Source organism: Geotrypetes seraphini, chromosome 2 (assembly GCF_902459505.1).
Source record: "Geotrypetes seraphini chromosome 2, aGeoSer1.1, whole genome shotgun sequence".
NCBI classification, from domain to species: domain Eukaryota; kingdom Metazoa; phylum Chordata; class Amphibia; order Gymnophiona; family Dermophiidae; genus Geotrypetes; species Geotrypetes seraphini.
The window spans coordinates 197,000,522-197,017,056 of record NC_047085.1 but is presented as its reverse complement, the minus strand read 5'-3'; the positions used below and the strand labels follow the sequence as shown (position 1 = coordinate 197,017,056).

At 41.1% G+C, this 16,535-nt stretch overlaps 1 protein-coding gene across 5 annotated transcripts in view; it reads right to left on the bottom strand.

Moving 5' to 3' along the window:
* Positions 1–260: 260 nt before the first annotated feature.
* GFOD1 (glucose-fructose oxidoreductase domain containing 1) overlaps positions 261–16,535 on the bottom strand; it is a 159,498-nt gene continuing 143,223 nt past the window's right edge. For 3 of the 5 annotated variants that reach the window (XM_033934633.1, XM_033934634.1, XM_033934635.1), the window contains exon 2: positions 261–1,918. In XM_033934633.1, the coding sequence (XP_033790524.1) occupies positions 999–1,918 (920 nt within the window). In that variant the 3' untranslated portion in view covers positions 261–998. Of the gene's footprint in view, positions 1,919–7,170; positions 7,195–16,301; positions 16,324–16,535 lie in introns of those variants that run through there. The other 2 variants (XM_033934636.1, XM_033934637.1) reach the window with 2 other exon arrangements.

Here is a 16,535-nt window from a genome sequence, read left to right as displayed (position 1 = left end):
TATAGCATTCTGAGAAACCATAGATAAAGTACACTTCTCCCTCCGTATTTGCAGTTTCAGCAATCACGGTTTCGATTATTCATGGTTTTTAGCTTGTTGGCTCCTCCCCCCAAATTACATCAGCTTGCATAGAGAAATTGCTGATTCCAAGCGTTTACAGAGAAAATCACTGATTCCCGGCACTTTCTTCACCATGTTTTGCCTCTCCTTCGGGAACAGGCCAGGTCTCCCACCATGTTATTCATGGTTTCACCATATTCACAATGGTTTTTTAATAGAAAACAGCGAATAACATATGAAAAAGTTATTCGCGGGTCTGTTAATCCCCTATCACAGCGAATACGGAGGGAGAAGTGTACATTTCTGAATTACAATTGAGAAGGCAGAACAGCAATTATGATAACAGGTAACTGCACAATTTTCTCTCCAGGTCAGTTTGTGCTTCTTTCTGCCTTGCTTCTAATGTCATTCTCTCAGCATGAGAAGTGTGTAGCCATGCACTGCTGATTGGTCTCTTTGCTGTGAGTGATATGACTGTTTAGGAACCATATACATCTTCAGCCCTGGGAAGCCACGGATTGACAGAGAAAGAAAAGGAAGGAGAAAGCTGCTTATTTTTGCCACAATTGCTTGCTAATTCCACATCTTGGTTTAGAGATCCGAAGGGTAGCTATTCACTAGTAATATAATCTAAGAATATTGTCATATGGTGGAATGGAAGCTATGTCTACAGTAATCTATGTAGTTGTGGCATCCTACATTCTTACAGTATGATTCCAACAGTCAGTCGTCTGGTGAGGAAAGTCAGAGAGGCTTTTCCTTCCACTCACTGTAAACACACAAGCCAAAGTTCCTGTGTTGGAGAAACTGATACCATTGCCTATAGGATCGTCCAATAAAACTTAAAAACAACCAATTCACCCTATTCAGGCAGGTAGCCGATTCAAATATCAGTTTCTACTTTCCTTTATAGGTTACCCAATTTCCCCATGTTCTTGCTAACAATATAGAGACATCCTGCTCCTTCTCATAGCTTCACTGATCAAGTATGCAGGACTTAGCTCTGGCTCCTCTGTCATGATCACAATGTTCTGCCACTCACCAGTCTGGTTTGACTTTTTAATGGTGTCTACAACACACAAGGCATACAGACAGTCATCAAAAGTGGCAGCCATGGTGAGGGGCCTCCCATCCCATGTTCTTCTGTCCTCTTGGTCTTGAAATGCCTGTCGCACAGCCTGTACCATTTTGATGGTTCCCCGAAGATAAGGAGATGGGATATCACTGAAGGCTTTCTCGGGCAAAATTGAGTTGCTGACCGGTGTACAGTCTTTCAGAAGAAGCTCTCTATGGATTGAACTATTCGTTTGTCCATATAAATCAGTGCCAATTACAATAAGCCTTCCCGAGGAACCCACCACGACAATATCTTGCGTGAATTCTCCAGGGACGTTGAAGTTGAGAGTCACTGTGCAGCATACGCCACCCTCTAGAACCATCTGAAAGGTACAAAAGTCATCGCTGGTTATCTGACGTATTCCCTTTATGTGTTCTGTCTGTTTCACAAAAGTCTTGAGCAGCCCGTGAACTTTTACTGCTTTCTGGCTAGTCAGGAATGTCAACAGGTCAATAATATAGCTGCCAACAGAGTGCAGACCCCCACCGCCCATCAGGTCATCGCAGCTCCAGTTATACTTTTTGCCCAGGAGACTTCCGCTATGTACTTGTACCTCACACACCAGCATCTCCCCTACATAGCCGTCCTGAATCAGCTGCTTCATCTTCACAAAGGCGGGCAGAAAGCGCAAAACATTTCCCATAATGCTCATGAGCTTGGGGTAGTAGTGGGCAGCAGACATCATCCTGAATGCATCCAGAGGGGTGGCTGTTCTGTCACAAATGACATTTTTCCCAATGCCTGCAAGAGAACAAAAGGAGAGATTAAGCTCAAATAAGAGTTTTTGATAGGGCTCAGTGTTTGAAGAAGGAACTCATGTAGTCTCCAGAATTTACAAAAGTCTTTCAGAACCTTTAGATTATTTTACACTGGCCCAATAAAACGCAGCCCAATTTTCTTGCAGGACAAACTGGCTTCTATAACTGGTCACTAGCATATATGGACCAAGACCAAAGAAGCAACTTGTTAGTGCAAATTATCAAAACGATAGAGAGAAAGTGCACAGGCACTGCCTTTATACAATTTGGGCCCGATATTTAAAGGATTTATGCTCCTAACCTTGAGTTATGCTCATAAATTGGCCTCTTTCAAAATCTACTAGAGCGAAGTGCATAAAATTTCCTCAAAATTTCACTGAACTCTTAAATTTAAGAGTATACAAAGTGGGTGGTAACAGGAGCAGATTTAGGGTGGGGAACAGGGCTAGCTGAAAGGGTTATGGTGCCCTGTGCCAATTTCAAAGGTGGCACTCCCCCCTACCACCAAAACCTAAGCTTTCTCCCCTTCCTCTCTCAAGACCCTAGTCCGGAATTGCTCCCTCTCCCTCCCCCAAGGAGCTCTAAACATTACCTTGCTTGTCGGTAGTAATAGCATGCACAGCAAGCTGTTTCATTCAGCCTTGGATATCCCCTCTGTCACATCCTGTTGACAGAAAATTGCAGGCAGGATACGGTAAAGGGAAGACCCAAGGCTGGCTGAAAGCAGTCTGCATACATGCTGTTGCTACCTGAAAGCAAGGTACAATTTAGAGGGCCATGGGAGGAGGAGGAGAGAGAGGAGAGGAGAGGGAGAAAGCTTTAGACCAAGTGAAGCACTGGCAGAGAGCTCCGGAGCCAGGGATTTCTGTACTCTGGGCCAAAGCCTCATCTGGTTCAATGATTGAGCCAGCCCTGGTGGGGAAAAGAACTTAGGAGCTTAGCACTGATTTTTAGCACAAGGCTCCTAAATCTAAGCAAACTAATGGGAGACCTAAATTTATAAGGACAGAGCTTAGGCACTCTTTGGACATTCTTAATGTGATCTGCTAAATAGCTCTCTGGGATTTATTTTTGCTTTATTAAGCTCAAAATACATTTAATAAGGCACCACATAAACGGGGGACATCAAAACAGATACATTGCATGCAAAACCTTCTATTTTTGTGGCCAAACACCAAATCTATTTGCTAATTAGAGGAAAAGATCCATTAACTGAAGCACAGCACATGAAAAACATAGCTTTAGTTTTCTTGCTAAAAAGCTACCCTTTATTTCTGACTAAACAATCAGCTCATTCTTGAAAGCAAAGAAAGCACATGACAAAAATATATAGATTGCATACATAAATTCATTTGCAAAAGATTAAAAACAGATACAGACCTTAGCATGGCTTCTACTTCATTGCAAATGGAGGTTTGCAGCTGCACAATGGTGACTTCATTGTGAGATCAAGGTGCACCTGCTAGGTAGAATGCCACAATTAAAGTATGTGCTGGGAGAGCTGGTTGGGATTTGAACTTATGACCTCTGGAAGAGGAGCACAGAGCTTTTACTTATTGAGCTATAGCAGCTTCTGGGCAGGTATCTCTGACAGCCCTATGATATGATAGCTTAAAGATCTGGAAGCTGTTATAGCTCAATAAGTAAAAGCCCTGTGCTCCTCTTCCACAGGTCATAAGTTCAAATCCCAACCAGCTGCCCCCGCACATATTTTAATTGTGGAATTCTACCTTGCAGATGCACCTTGATGATCTCACAATGAGGTCACCATTGTGCAGCTGCAAACCTCCATTTGCAATGAATTAGAAGCCATGCTAAGGTTGGTATCTTTTTTTTCTGTTTTTAATCTTTTGCAAATGAAATTATGTATGCAATCTATATATTTTTGTCATGTGCTTTATTTGCTGAATCCACCTGTTTCAAGAATGACCTCATTTGAGCAATCTTTAGTGAAGAAAAAAGGGTAGTTTTTTAGCAAAAAACATAAAGCTGTTTTTTTCTTGTGTTGTGCTTCAGTTAATAGATCTTTCCCTTTAATTACCAAATAGCATTACTGTTTGCCCAGAAAAATAGGTTTTGCATGCAATATCTTTGTATTGATGTGCCCTGTTTATGTGGTGGCTTATTAAATGTATTTTGAGCGTAATAAAGCAAAAATAAATCCCAGAGAGCTATTTAGCAGATCGCATTAAGCAAGTCCAAACTGTGCCTAAGTTCTGTCCTTAGAACTCAGGTCTATTTGAAGCCTAAACTATGCTCAAAAGTGGACTTCATTACAATGCTTATAAGACTTGTTTTACAATTGCTATGCAGCTTGCTAGCTCATTCTGTAGCACACTAGTTAAAGCTACAGCCTTCTACCCTAATGTTGCTGGTTCCAATCCCAGTTACTCTGTCTGATGGCAGAGAAATAAATAAAAGCATTAAACAGATCCAACTCCCAGTATAATAGTTATAATGAAAAATAGCATAAAATCACCATTCTAACAACATAATAATAAAATATTATAACATTAAGGACATTGTTTGGATGTCTAAATCTCACCTAAAACCTGATTCTCTAAAGGACGCCTAAAAAGTGCTAAACTCTGCTGAGCGCGAATCTACAAAGGATGCCTAACTTAGGTGCCCAAACAGCACCTAACTTCAGATACATTTTGCAGAATCAGGGCCTAAGTGTGATTCTGGTTAAGAAGGTATTTTTCAAATTGTGCATGATGAACAACTTGAGGCCATATATGTCAGGCAATATGTTTAGGACTGTCCGGCAGACTATAGTCTTATCTAGCCTTGACTATTGTAATCTGTTTTTTGGGGGGGCATACTTGCATCGGCATTATGCGTTTTGCAGATTGTGCAAAATTCAATTGTTCAGACACTTTTTAGATTAGGAAGGCATGACCATGTATCAGAAGGCTATATAACATTGTACTGGCTCAAATTAGAGTACCGGATTTGTTATAAACTGTTGTTAATGGTTTATCCTTGTGTACACAATCAAGCACCCAAGTACCTGGCGAATAGCATTCTGCCATATGCCCCACTATGACAGTTGCATTCTGTGGATCGGTCTGATCTTCACATTTCCTACAGTGAAGCAATTAAGGTGTCCAGGGCCCTCAAGAATGGAACAAACTTCCATTGTATATATGCCAGCAGGCAAATGTGAGCAAGCTCAAAAGACTGTTCAAAAGATATCTCTTTCTGTATGATGAAGTATGGGAATTGAATGTTATGCAGTATGTTTGAGCGTTGGTAGCTTATTGTAATTTTTATAATTCAGTCATGTATGTATTGTTGTTTTTTATGTTTATGTATATATTTGTTGTGACCCGGTTTGTGTAAAGTGGGATACAAATAAACTATAAAAGGTATGTACACATTTTAGAATCATGCTAAGTGCAGTTCTAGTTGGTGCTGAGTCAGGGTTTTTTTTTTGTACTATATATAGAATATGCTCCATAATATAAAACTCTTCCTTCCCTTAAGTTTCTATACCTCCCCTTCTCAGAATGTCTATTCTATGATTAGGAATCACATCTATGAGATTAGGCATAGTTTTTGAGCAATCAATTGAAAAATAAAGAATTATAAATTATTCTATTTGGTTTAAGATGCTGATGTTGGTGAAAGACAATAGGATTAAGCCAACTGATTATGACAAACTCCACGTATTTGCTCATGGGCCACTCTGTTGAGTCACTCTCTCTTCTGAGAAAATTAGGATTTGTAAGGAGTTATTTACATAAAAAGAATGTTTCTTTTTGTGGTTATCCCATCCACTTGCTCCTGGATGTGACATAGGCCACATAACTGAGAAGGAAAATATTCCTTGTTTTAAAGAGCTGAGTTTTGCATTGGGAGCCTCTTCTTTTTTGTGCCGATGCTTGATTAGTTATCAAAATTCCAACTACACTTCCCCCTCCGTATTCACGGTTTCGTTAACCGCGGTTTCAATTATTCACAGTTTTTCGTTCCCTGACTCCGCTCCCTAATTTACATCGCTGAACCCCGCGTTTCACATAGGAAATCGCTGCTCCTGGCGTTGTACGGAGGAAATCGCAGGTCAGGTTACTGAAAAACCGCAAATAACATGTGAAAAATTATTTGCGTTTTTTTGGTATTTGCTGCCATGCTGTTCCCCCTATCACCGCAAATACGGAGGGGGAATATGTGGGTTTTTTTTTTAATCCAGTGCAATTAGAATGATTTCTTTTAGATAAAGAAGTGTCTGTTTAGTAGAGGGGGTGGGGGTATAAGAATTCAGTACACATCCCAGACTTGTTATGGTAGTATTTTCATTTTTTGTTTGGGTTTTTGTTTCTTTCTTTTAATTTCTTTGGTTTGATTTGGTTGATTTTAGCCTCTTTCCTTGTGGTCTATGTATATTTCTTTAGGATTTGTTTTTTTCTTTTAAGTCTAAGTCATTTTACTTTAATTTAATCAGAACTGTTTATATGTTTCATCACAGACTAGAGTCATGTCTTTAGCAGTAATGGCTTTGATTTCTACATCTAATTAAAATAGCTAAGGGTTTATTCTTAATTTGCCAGAAAAAAGGCAACAGGATCTTTAAATGGGCAATTATATCCCAAGGACAGCATGTGGTCTGGAAACAAGGTAATGAGAAGACATTCCAAGGGCGTCCCTGTAGAGACCGCGTTTCTCAGTCTGCGTTTTCTGCCTGGGGCTCGCCTCCCAGGGCTGGCTTTTTGTCTTGGGGGGAAAAAAATAAATTTACATCATTCTCAACAACTGGCTTATTCAGATCTGCACTGAAGCTTTCTTGCAGCGAATGGAAAATGGAAATGACACAAATGTTTTAACATTTTACGCCTGCTAACTGGAGCACAGAAAATTAGATTGGTACTGTTAGGTTGCTAGACCAGTCTTTACCCGCTGAGGTAGGCTGTGAAAACAAAAATACCCTCGTAAAAAACTTACCTACTTTTGCAGGGTTCAAGAAAGTTCAGCCACCCTTTCCCAGTCCTTACCAGAAAACCTGCAGTCCTGTTTCAATGGGATATATTGTTGCTGTAACCTCTAATTAAAGATTATTAAGGAATGGAGGAAATGCCTACTGGTTGCAGCAGCAGGTTGAGAACCAGGGAAGCCAGGGTTCAACTCCCACTGACACCCTCTGCAATCTTAGTTAAGTCACTGAACTCTCCTTGGCCTTGGGTACAAACTTTGACTGTAAGTCCTCCAGGGACAGTGTACCTGGATGTAACTCACCTTAAGCACTTTGTTGGTTGTCGGTTGTCGGTGAAGTTTAAATTTGATTGTTTTTGTTTCAAAGTTTGGATTTTCTCCCAAATACCTGACTTGACCTCTTTACTTTTGCAAATAAGAAACATAGGAGAAATTCACACCTGAACTTTGTCTTTCCGCCTGTTAAAGATTGCAAATTTAAAAAACATTGTCATCATCTTTCGTCATATCAGGCAGCATTATGGGGCAAGGATTTGGAAAATCTAATCATGTCTTCAAAGTTCTTATGTGAAATTTAGAATAAATTTAAAGACATACTTGTTTCTTAAATATTTGGGTCATTAATTTCCATGTTTATAAACATTATATTTTAGTAATCTATTCTTTGAGTCTTTGACTTGTGTAATTTTCAATTTATTCAATTGTATACACTATTATAAACTTTTGTTAACCGCATAGAACTTCACTCTCCTGCGGTATATAAGTTGATTGTTATGTTATGTTATGTTTAATTTACTAAGAGGTCCTTTTACGCAATAAAAAGTTTTGTGGTATTTTGCCTATTTGCCCACCCTAACTACGCATTACTGATATTTTAAAAATACTTTCAGAGGGGATGGAGATTGGGCATTCCTGTGTTATCCAACTAGTCTGTTATGATTAGCATGCTAGGTGGATAATACAGAGTTAACACAGGAGCATCCTGTGTTACTCTGTTGTAGGTTCCACATGCTAGTGGGAACATTAGTGCATAACCTGCAAAGCATAAGAAAAGAAATGCTTAAAGAAAAATGCAAAATGCCACATATTAAACCCAGATTTTACTGCACTTTCGTAAATGGGTCTCTAATCCCCCCCTTTACAAAACCGTAGCGCGGTTTTTAGCACCAACTACAGTGGTAACAGCTCCGATGCTCATAAAATTCCTATGAGCATCAGAGCTGTTACCATCACGGCCGGCGCTAAAAAACGCACTAGTTTTATGAAGGGGGGGGGGGAGGTAAATGAGGTATAGTAAGTACTAAGCCTAAACCTAAATAAACCTACTGAAAAAGGTATGAGCTAAATCCCAAATATATAGCCAGAGAAAGTGCAAAAGCTCTGTGTCACTTGCATATGCTTCATAGTAGGAGATCGGGTTTGGATATCAATCTGTGGTCCCTAGCAAACGGCTGTTGCTGTGGCAGGTTCAGGTTAACGGGAGAAAAGCAACGGTTGAAAAACCCTGGGTAGCTATGAATGACTCAGCATGGAAACATGCAGGTTTTTTGTTTTTGCTTTGTGACGACTGGGTAAGTTCTGTAATTTCAGTCCACACAAAAATGTTACCACAAAGTAAACCTTGCAAGTGTCAGTTATTTCTTGGTTTTCTTCTTATCTCTTTTTCTTGGTTGCTTCTTTGTTTCTTCTTATCTCTTCCATCGCACTTATAGTGTAGGTTCTGGTAGATCCTCCTCCACTGCTATCCCACTATCAGTCAGTGTACCTCAGGGCTCTGTATTGAGACCTCTTCTTTTTTCCATCTATACTCATTTCTTTGGTGCTCTGATCTCCTCCCATGGTTTTCAGTATCATCTTTATGCTGATGACTCCCAGATCTATTTCTCTACTCCAGAAATTTATACAGGAATCCAGGCCCAAGTCTAAGTCTGCCTGTCCGATCTAGATGGCTCATCACCATTTAAAATTGAACATGGCCAAGACTGAGCTTCTTATCTTTCCACGTAAACCCACCTCTCCTCTCCCCCTATTCTCTGTTTCTGTGGATAACACTCTCATCCTCCCTGTCTCGTAAGCTCGCAACCTCGGGGTCATCTTTGATTCTTCTCTTTCTCTGCACAAATCTAACAGACTGCTAAATCCTGTCATTTCTTCCTCTATAATATCACCAAAATTTGACCTTTCCTTTCTGAGCACACTACCAAAACCCTTATCCACACTATTATCACCTCTCATCTAGATTACTGCAACTTGCTTCTCACAGGCCTTCACTAAACCATTTATCTCCCCTTCAATCCATTCAAAATCCTGCTGCATGACTTATATCCCGCCAGTATTGCTATGCTCACATTACCCCTCTCCTCAAGTCACTTCATTGGCTCCCTATCCATTTCCGCATACAGTTCAAACTCCTCTTATTGACTTAAAAAATGCATTCACTCTGCAGCTCCTCAGTATCTTTCTTCTCTCTCCTTATACCCCTCCCCTGGAACTCTGTTCATTGTGTAAGTCTCTCTTATTTGTACCCCTCTTCTCTTCTGCCAACTCCAGACTCCGTCCCTTCTGTCTTGCTGCACCATATGCCTGGAACAGACTGCCTGAGTCAGTATGTCAAGGTCTGTCTGGCAGTGTTCAAATCCAGGCTAAAAGCCCACTTTTTCAAGGCTGCTTTTATTTTATTTTATTTATTTATTTTATTTATTCAATTTTCTATACCGTTCTCCCAGGGGAGCTCAGAACGGTTTACATTAATTTATTCAGGTACTCAAGCATTTTTCCCTGTCTGTCCTGGTGGGCTCACAATCTACCTAATGTACCTGGGGCAATGGGGGGATTAAGTGACTTGCCAAGGGTCACAAGGAGCAGCGTAGGTTTGAACCCACAAGCCCAGGGTGCTGAGGCTGTAGCTTTAACCACTGCGCCACACACACCCACATTCTCTCTGTGAGTACTTCCCTAACCCTTATTTGTCCTGTTTATCTGTTTTGATTAGAGTGTAAGCTCTATTGAGCAGAGATTGTGTCTTACATGTTTAATGTACAGCACTGCGTACATCTGGCAGCACTATAGAAATAATAAGTAGTAGTAGTATTAGGAATGCCACTCTTATCTACACACAAAAACCTCTGCAAAGGACTTTTCTGAACTTCCTGATGGTCTCATATCAGCAGGGTATTTCTAGCATCTGAAGGACCTCCTGCTGAATGAGGACTTTGACACAGGCGGCAAAGTTCAGAAGTCTTGGCCATTAAACTCAGTGAAATACCCACACCAGTCTTTTTCTCCCCTCTTTTATCAGCTATCCCAACTCCTGGGATTGCTGGTCAGTAAAGATCTCCGTACTACTATAGTAACAGAGAGGGAGCCCAGATATGTAGCCCCATACACCTTGATACAATGATTTCATCTGTTCTTACTCTAAACCATCTTACAACAAGCTTCCGTTGTATAAAGACAAAATGGCAAACACACTCAGCTACAGATTCAGTACAATTGTCGCAACAGGTACTTAATTGTTATCCACTGGGAGATTAACAGAGGTCCTAAGGGGTATCAGACAGCCCTCCAAACAGCATAGTTTGAATGGGTAAACTCTTCATTTGCCCCGTGGTACCTCCTCCTCCTTACTTTTTTTCGTTATATAAATATTATTTTAAGAATTTTTTATTTGTGTTTATATTATAACTTTAGTTATTTAACTTATTCATATTAAATGTACTTAGCTTTCAACTTGGCATTCAGCTGCCAGCTGTTTCCCCGAACGCCTTCCCCGAACACCAACGCGTTTCGAGTTCTTTGTCAAGGCGACATGGGGAACTAATAATTGACAATGCACAGCATACCATCTACCCGTATCATAAAAGAGCTCTTTTTTGATACGGGTAGATGGTATGCTGTGCATTGTCAATTATTAGTTCCCCATGTCGCCTTGACAAAGAACTTGAAACGCGTTGGCGTTCGGGGAAACAGCTGGCAGCTGAATGCCAAGTTGAAAGCTAAGTACATTTAATATGAATAAGTTAAATAACTAAAGTTATAATATAAACACAAATAAAAAATTCTTAAAATAATATTTATATAACGAAAAAAAGTAAGGAGGAGGAGGTACCACGGGGCAAATGAAGAATTGTTTGGAGGGCTGTCTGATACCCCTTAGGACCTCTGTTAATCTCCCAGTGGATAACAATTAAGTACCTGTTGCGACAATTGTACTGAATCTGTAGCTGAGTGTGCTTACTTTAAACCAGCACCAATAACCCCGTTTGCCTATGCCCTTCATCCCTCCACAAAAGTACAAATAGCCAGGTATAGAAGCCATCTTGTGTGCAAAAAATATTACCGTATTTGCCGGCGTATAAGATGACTTTTCAGTACCTTAAAATCCTCCCCAAAGTCGGGGGTCGTCTTATACGCCGGGTACTGTTTACATCACAGTTCTTCAACCGCCGGTCCGTGGATCGGTGCCGGTCCGCAGAAAATTCCTGCCGGTCCGCACAGGACCGGCGAGATGGACCCGTTAAATTTTCTGCCCCGATGGTGTTTGCAGAAATCTTCTGTTCCTCCCAGCCTCGGGCGATCAAGACAGGCGGTCATTCCCTCTGTGAGTCTCGCCTATGCGGAAACAGGAAGTTGAAACAAAATAGGCGGGACTCAGAGAGGGAAGGTCCCGACGTTTGCAGCCTGTCTTGATCGCTGCCCCTGCTGAGTCGCCGAAGAGGGCTGCGGGGAAAGTGCAGGCAGAGAGAAGATGGTCAGCGTGCGCGGGGAGGTCAGCGTGTCGATTGGTGCCATCAGCAGCGTTTGTGCTGAGTCTGCCCACGTGCAGGATGCGGCGGGTAGGGGCCTCCGACTCGTCTTGGGCGGCTGGGCCTGCGGTGCAAAGCTGTTTTTGCCGGCTTGGGGGGGGGGTCGCGAATGTGCAGGGTACAGCAGGAGTAAGATCATGGGGAGCCTTCAACAGTGGTTGTCTTCTCTCCTAGCAGCTCTGTACTTACCAGGGCAGTGATTCACTTTGGCAACTTCCCCTTTCCTCAGAGGCGGCAACGGACCCAAGGCTGCCTAAGGAAATCACTGCTGCAGGCAAGTACTGAGAGCTGCTGGAAGGAGAGGAAGCCACTGTTGGAGGCTGGGAAGCTGATGGATAAAGGGAGAGCTGCTACTGCACCTGGAGAGAGGTAGAAAGAGAGATGCTGCTGGGAGGGGAAGAGGGAAAGAGTTGGGAAGAGAGCTACTGTTGGATAGGGGGGAGGAGGGAAGGGAGAAGGTAAAAAGGAAGGAAACAGCTGGCAGGGAGATTAGAGGAGGGAAAGGGGAGAGACAGGAATGAGAAAGTAGAGAGAGATTGATGCTGGAAATGGGGTCAGCAGAGAAATGAGAGAGGGATAAAGATGCCCTTAAGGAAGTTGCGGGGGCGAACAGGAGGCTTTTGAAGGCTTTTAAAGGGAAACTGTCATGCCAGCAAACTTGCTAGGGACTTGCCCGGCACTTGCTCTCTCCCTCTATGTGTTATCTTCCTTCTATCATTGACAGTTTCAGTTTGGTTAACAGTTTAGAAAACAAATAGCATGGCAGCTCCCATGGGTTTATTGTTCTATTCAGCTTTAGTGAATTAATTAAAATTGTTGAAATAAATTCTGATGTTCTTTTAAGTTTTATTTGTTGTGCAGAAGGTGTGCGGAAGAAGGGGTAGTCTTATATGGCGAGTATATAACAAACTCTATATTTTAACTGTAAAAGTTGGGGGGTCGTCTTATACGCCGGCAAATACGGTAACTGTACCTCTCTCACAGTCAAGTGAATGAGGAGATCCAATTGTTGCTGAAAACCTAAGGGCTCCTTTTACAAAGGTGCACCAGCGTTTTTAACGCACGCACCAGATTAGCGTGCGCTATAGCGCGCGCTAGCCAAAAATCTACCATCTGCTCAAAAGGAAGCGGTAGCGGCTAGCGCACGCGGCAATTTAGCGTGCGCTATTCCGCGCGTTAAGGCCCTAGCGTACCTTTGAAAAGGAGCCCTAAATTTTAAATTGGAATTATGTATAAAAAAAATACCATCAGAAAATGTCATATACCTCTCCCTTTTACCTACAAAGCACAGAATTAGTACTTATAGAAAATGAGTTCTGTGTTTAAACATACACAGAATTGTTTCCTTTTTAATATAGAACTAGGTTTTGTTTTTTTTGTCACCCAGTAACTCTGGGCAATAAAACCAGTGTTGTCTCTGACTTCTGTGCCATTGTTTTTGCAAGAACCTTACAAAACTTCTGGCTTGCTACGATAAGATCCCTAGGACCTCAGCTGCCATCATAAGAAGGAAGCAGATAAACAAAAGCCAGGCTAGGAATTGTGAAAACAGTCCGGCAGCTGGCTGAGGCGGAAGCAGACAAGCAAATTCTCTTTGTGTGTTTCAGGTGCTAAAATAGTTAAGCGACAAGACACCTAAGAGGGGATTCTATAAAGGGCACTCAAATTTGGGTACCCAAATATGGGCACGATTCTCAGATGCGTGCACAACTAAACTAGGTAACGAGCCAATCAATTATTGATGCTAACTGGCACCAATTTGGATTTGCACGCATATCTTGCTATGCGCTATTCTATATAACTGCAAGGCCAAATCCCACGGCACGCAGCCCAAAAGGGAGGCACGGCCATGGGAGGCACATGGGTGCATCTGGGGTATTCTGGAAATTTGTGCAGTGTTATAGAGTACAACGGATGCGCACCCAAATTGGTTTCAGTCCTGACATCTAAATTTTAGCGCTGGAATTGGCACTATGCACTATTCTGTAAAGGGCACTTAACCCTTAACACCCTTTATAGAATGGTGTTGGGCGATGATTTTTTGCAGCACCCAAATTTGGGTGCCATTTACCGGATTTGGTGTCTAACATGCAGCAGATATGTGCACAAGTTACACCTATTTTAAAAGGGAAAGCATCCACATACTTACCCTTCCAAAATTACTCCATGGAAAGTGCCCACCTGCCATTTAGAATGTAGAGAATTTCCAGCTTATTTTACATGCACACACATACGTATATTTTATAAAGTATGAGTATGAGTACTAACCCTTCTCAGCTCCGCCCTTGGGAACACCTCTGCTCAGGTTGGATAAACTTAAGCTGTATAGGTTTTAAGTTTATGTACACATAGTCTAGGCTATTTTATTTTAAAAAAAGCTACTTCTCTGGGAAACTACTACTATTCCTTTTAAACTGACCCTCTAAATATCAGATGAATAAACAACTGTTCAGTTTGTATAGTAACTAAATAAAAAAATAACTAGTTACTATACTTAAGGAAGGATTAGGTTCTTTCCTCGATAATCCTCTTTCTTAAAGAACAGCATATGATTCCTTATGGATGGGTTAAGCACTTCAAATCCTCTCCCCACTCCCCTGTTTCTCCAGGCAGTACCCACTCTACTCATGGACTCTGCCCAGGAAGATGCCATACTTCTGGTAGAGTGAACTTTCACAGCAAATGGCGGTTGCTTTCCTTAGCCAATGCACACCAAGGAAATATCCATGTGGATCCATTGAGAAATAGAAGCTTTAGAGGCTGGTCTGCCCTGATGGCTAGCACCGGTCAAGACAAATAAGTGATCCAAAAGGCAGAACTCATTTGTCACCTCAAGATAATGAAGAACTCTTCTGACATCCAATAACTTCAATACTTTATCCTGCTTCTTCTTGCCCGTGGGCTGGAAAGCAGGAAGCCAAACTTCCTGAATGGACTTCACAGAATTTTGGGGATCTTCTCTTGAAATAGTCACCCAACGAGTGACTTTGGTAGCCACTTTTGCCCTAGAAAGTGACTGCAACAATATACATTGCATTTATACTTCAGAAATATGGACCAGCTCTCTTTTGGGTCAAAAATTTGTATTTTTCTTGATTTATCTAGGATTATATAGACCTTGCACTAAGTATTCCTAGCCCCACGGCACTGTTTTCTCTAAGCTGAGTGGGAGTCCTTCACATACTGTCTTGCCAGTGGGGGGAGCTGTTTCACTATCACATTTTCAATAGTGAGAGACAAGCAAAGCGGATTGAATTGTAGAGCAATAAGGTTGTTGGGATAAAAATGTTAACAGTAGTTAACATTCATTGTAGTTGTGGTACTTTTAAATTATTATCCCCCTCCTTTACAAAGCTGCGCTAGTGTTTTTAGCGCTGGCTGCCACGATAACAGCTCCGATGCTCATAGAATTCCAAGCTACTTAAGACACCCGTGTGCAGCTGTACTAGGCTTTCCCATACCATTTTGTGAAGCACAGAAACTTATAGCCAAAAAGAATGGATTCTCTAGGGCTGTTTCCAATGGCCTTAGTGGCAGTGCTGGGTCATTGAAGCCAGCCAAATCAAAAAACCTAGATTCAATTATTTTGGTGCTGTAGAGGAAGTATTTGTACCTCGGAGGTACAGAATTCCTATTGCACAAGAGTGATACCCAAAGGTGGCATCAAGAGAGTATATGTAGCACAGGTTAAAATCTGTTGCTGTGATGATTGGCTTATAGAGGGAGGAGGATCAAAAGAAAGAGGTCAGAAAAAATGTTCTAAAAATTTAGGACCTTCAGTTGGGCAGAACTGGATATCATACACATGCGGAGGGTGCCTAGGCTGTCAGGGCACAACGACATTTATATCGGAACCCGCCGTCATGATATTTTTTCTGTGATAGCCCCACAATTATGGAACGCCTTACCTCAGCATTTAAGAGAAGAAAATGACTTGAATCATTTTAAACGCTTTCTGAAGAGCTTCCTTTTTAAAGACGCTTTTAATTTATAATCACATCTAATGATTATCGTCTTTTTTTATATTTTATTCCCCCTTCCCATTGTTCTTACCATTCATGTCTTCTTTTCTAATAAATACTATTGTAGTTCTGCCCTCTTTTCCTTATGTATCTGTTAGTTTGTATGTCAATCTGTCAAATGTATGCAATTTATTGTAAAAATTAGTATATGTATATACCTTTTTTATTTTATTATGTAAATCGCTTAGTAAATTAAATAAGCGATTCAATAAGTTAAAAATAAACTTAAAACTATCTCATTTATGTGTTGATGTGTCTATGTACAATTGCCTACTGAAAGCTGCCAGACAAAGCTACCCCTGAACGAAGGCAGGAGTAACTTTCTGTAAGTACGAATATATATTGGTAAGAATCAATGCTTCTATGTGTATGTTATGAAGGGGTGCTGAAAAGTTCTCAGCCCCAACCAACCAGTTTCCTAAATTCTGAGCGTTATTTTTCCACTGTAGCTGAAAAGAGTGTTATCATATTTCATTAAGTGCCAATTTGCAGAAACAAAATTCTATGTTTTGACATTGTTTCAGATCATTGATTGAATCATATCCACGTCATTCTCTTCTTCGTTGGACTGAGAACTTTTCAGCACCCCCTCATATAAGGTACTTACATATGTGCCAGTCTCCATTCTCGATCCTACACATTCTTCAGCTCTAGGGAAGCAGATATATATATATATATCACACATAAGAAGGCATTATGGTTTTCCTTCTTTCCTATGATATGTAGATGACACAAGGTTATTTTGAAGATCAAAAACCAGAGTCTAAAGATAGTGTTACATTTCAATAAGCACCCCCCCTTCCCCCATGAAGATTTAGATTAATGATACGGCCAATAATTT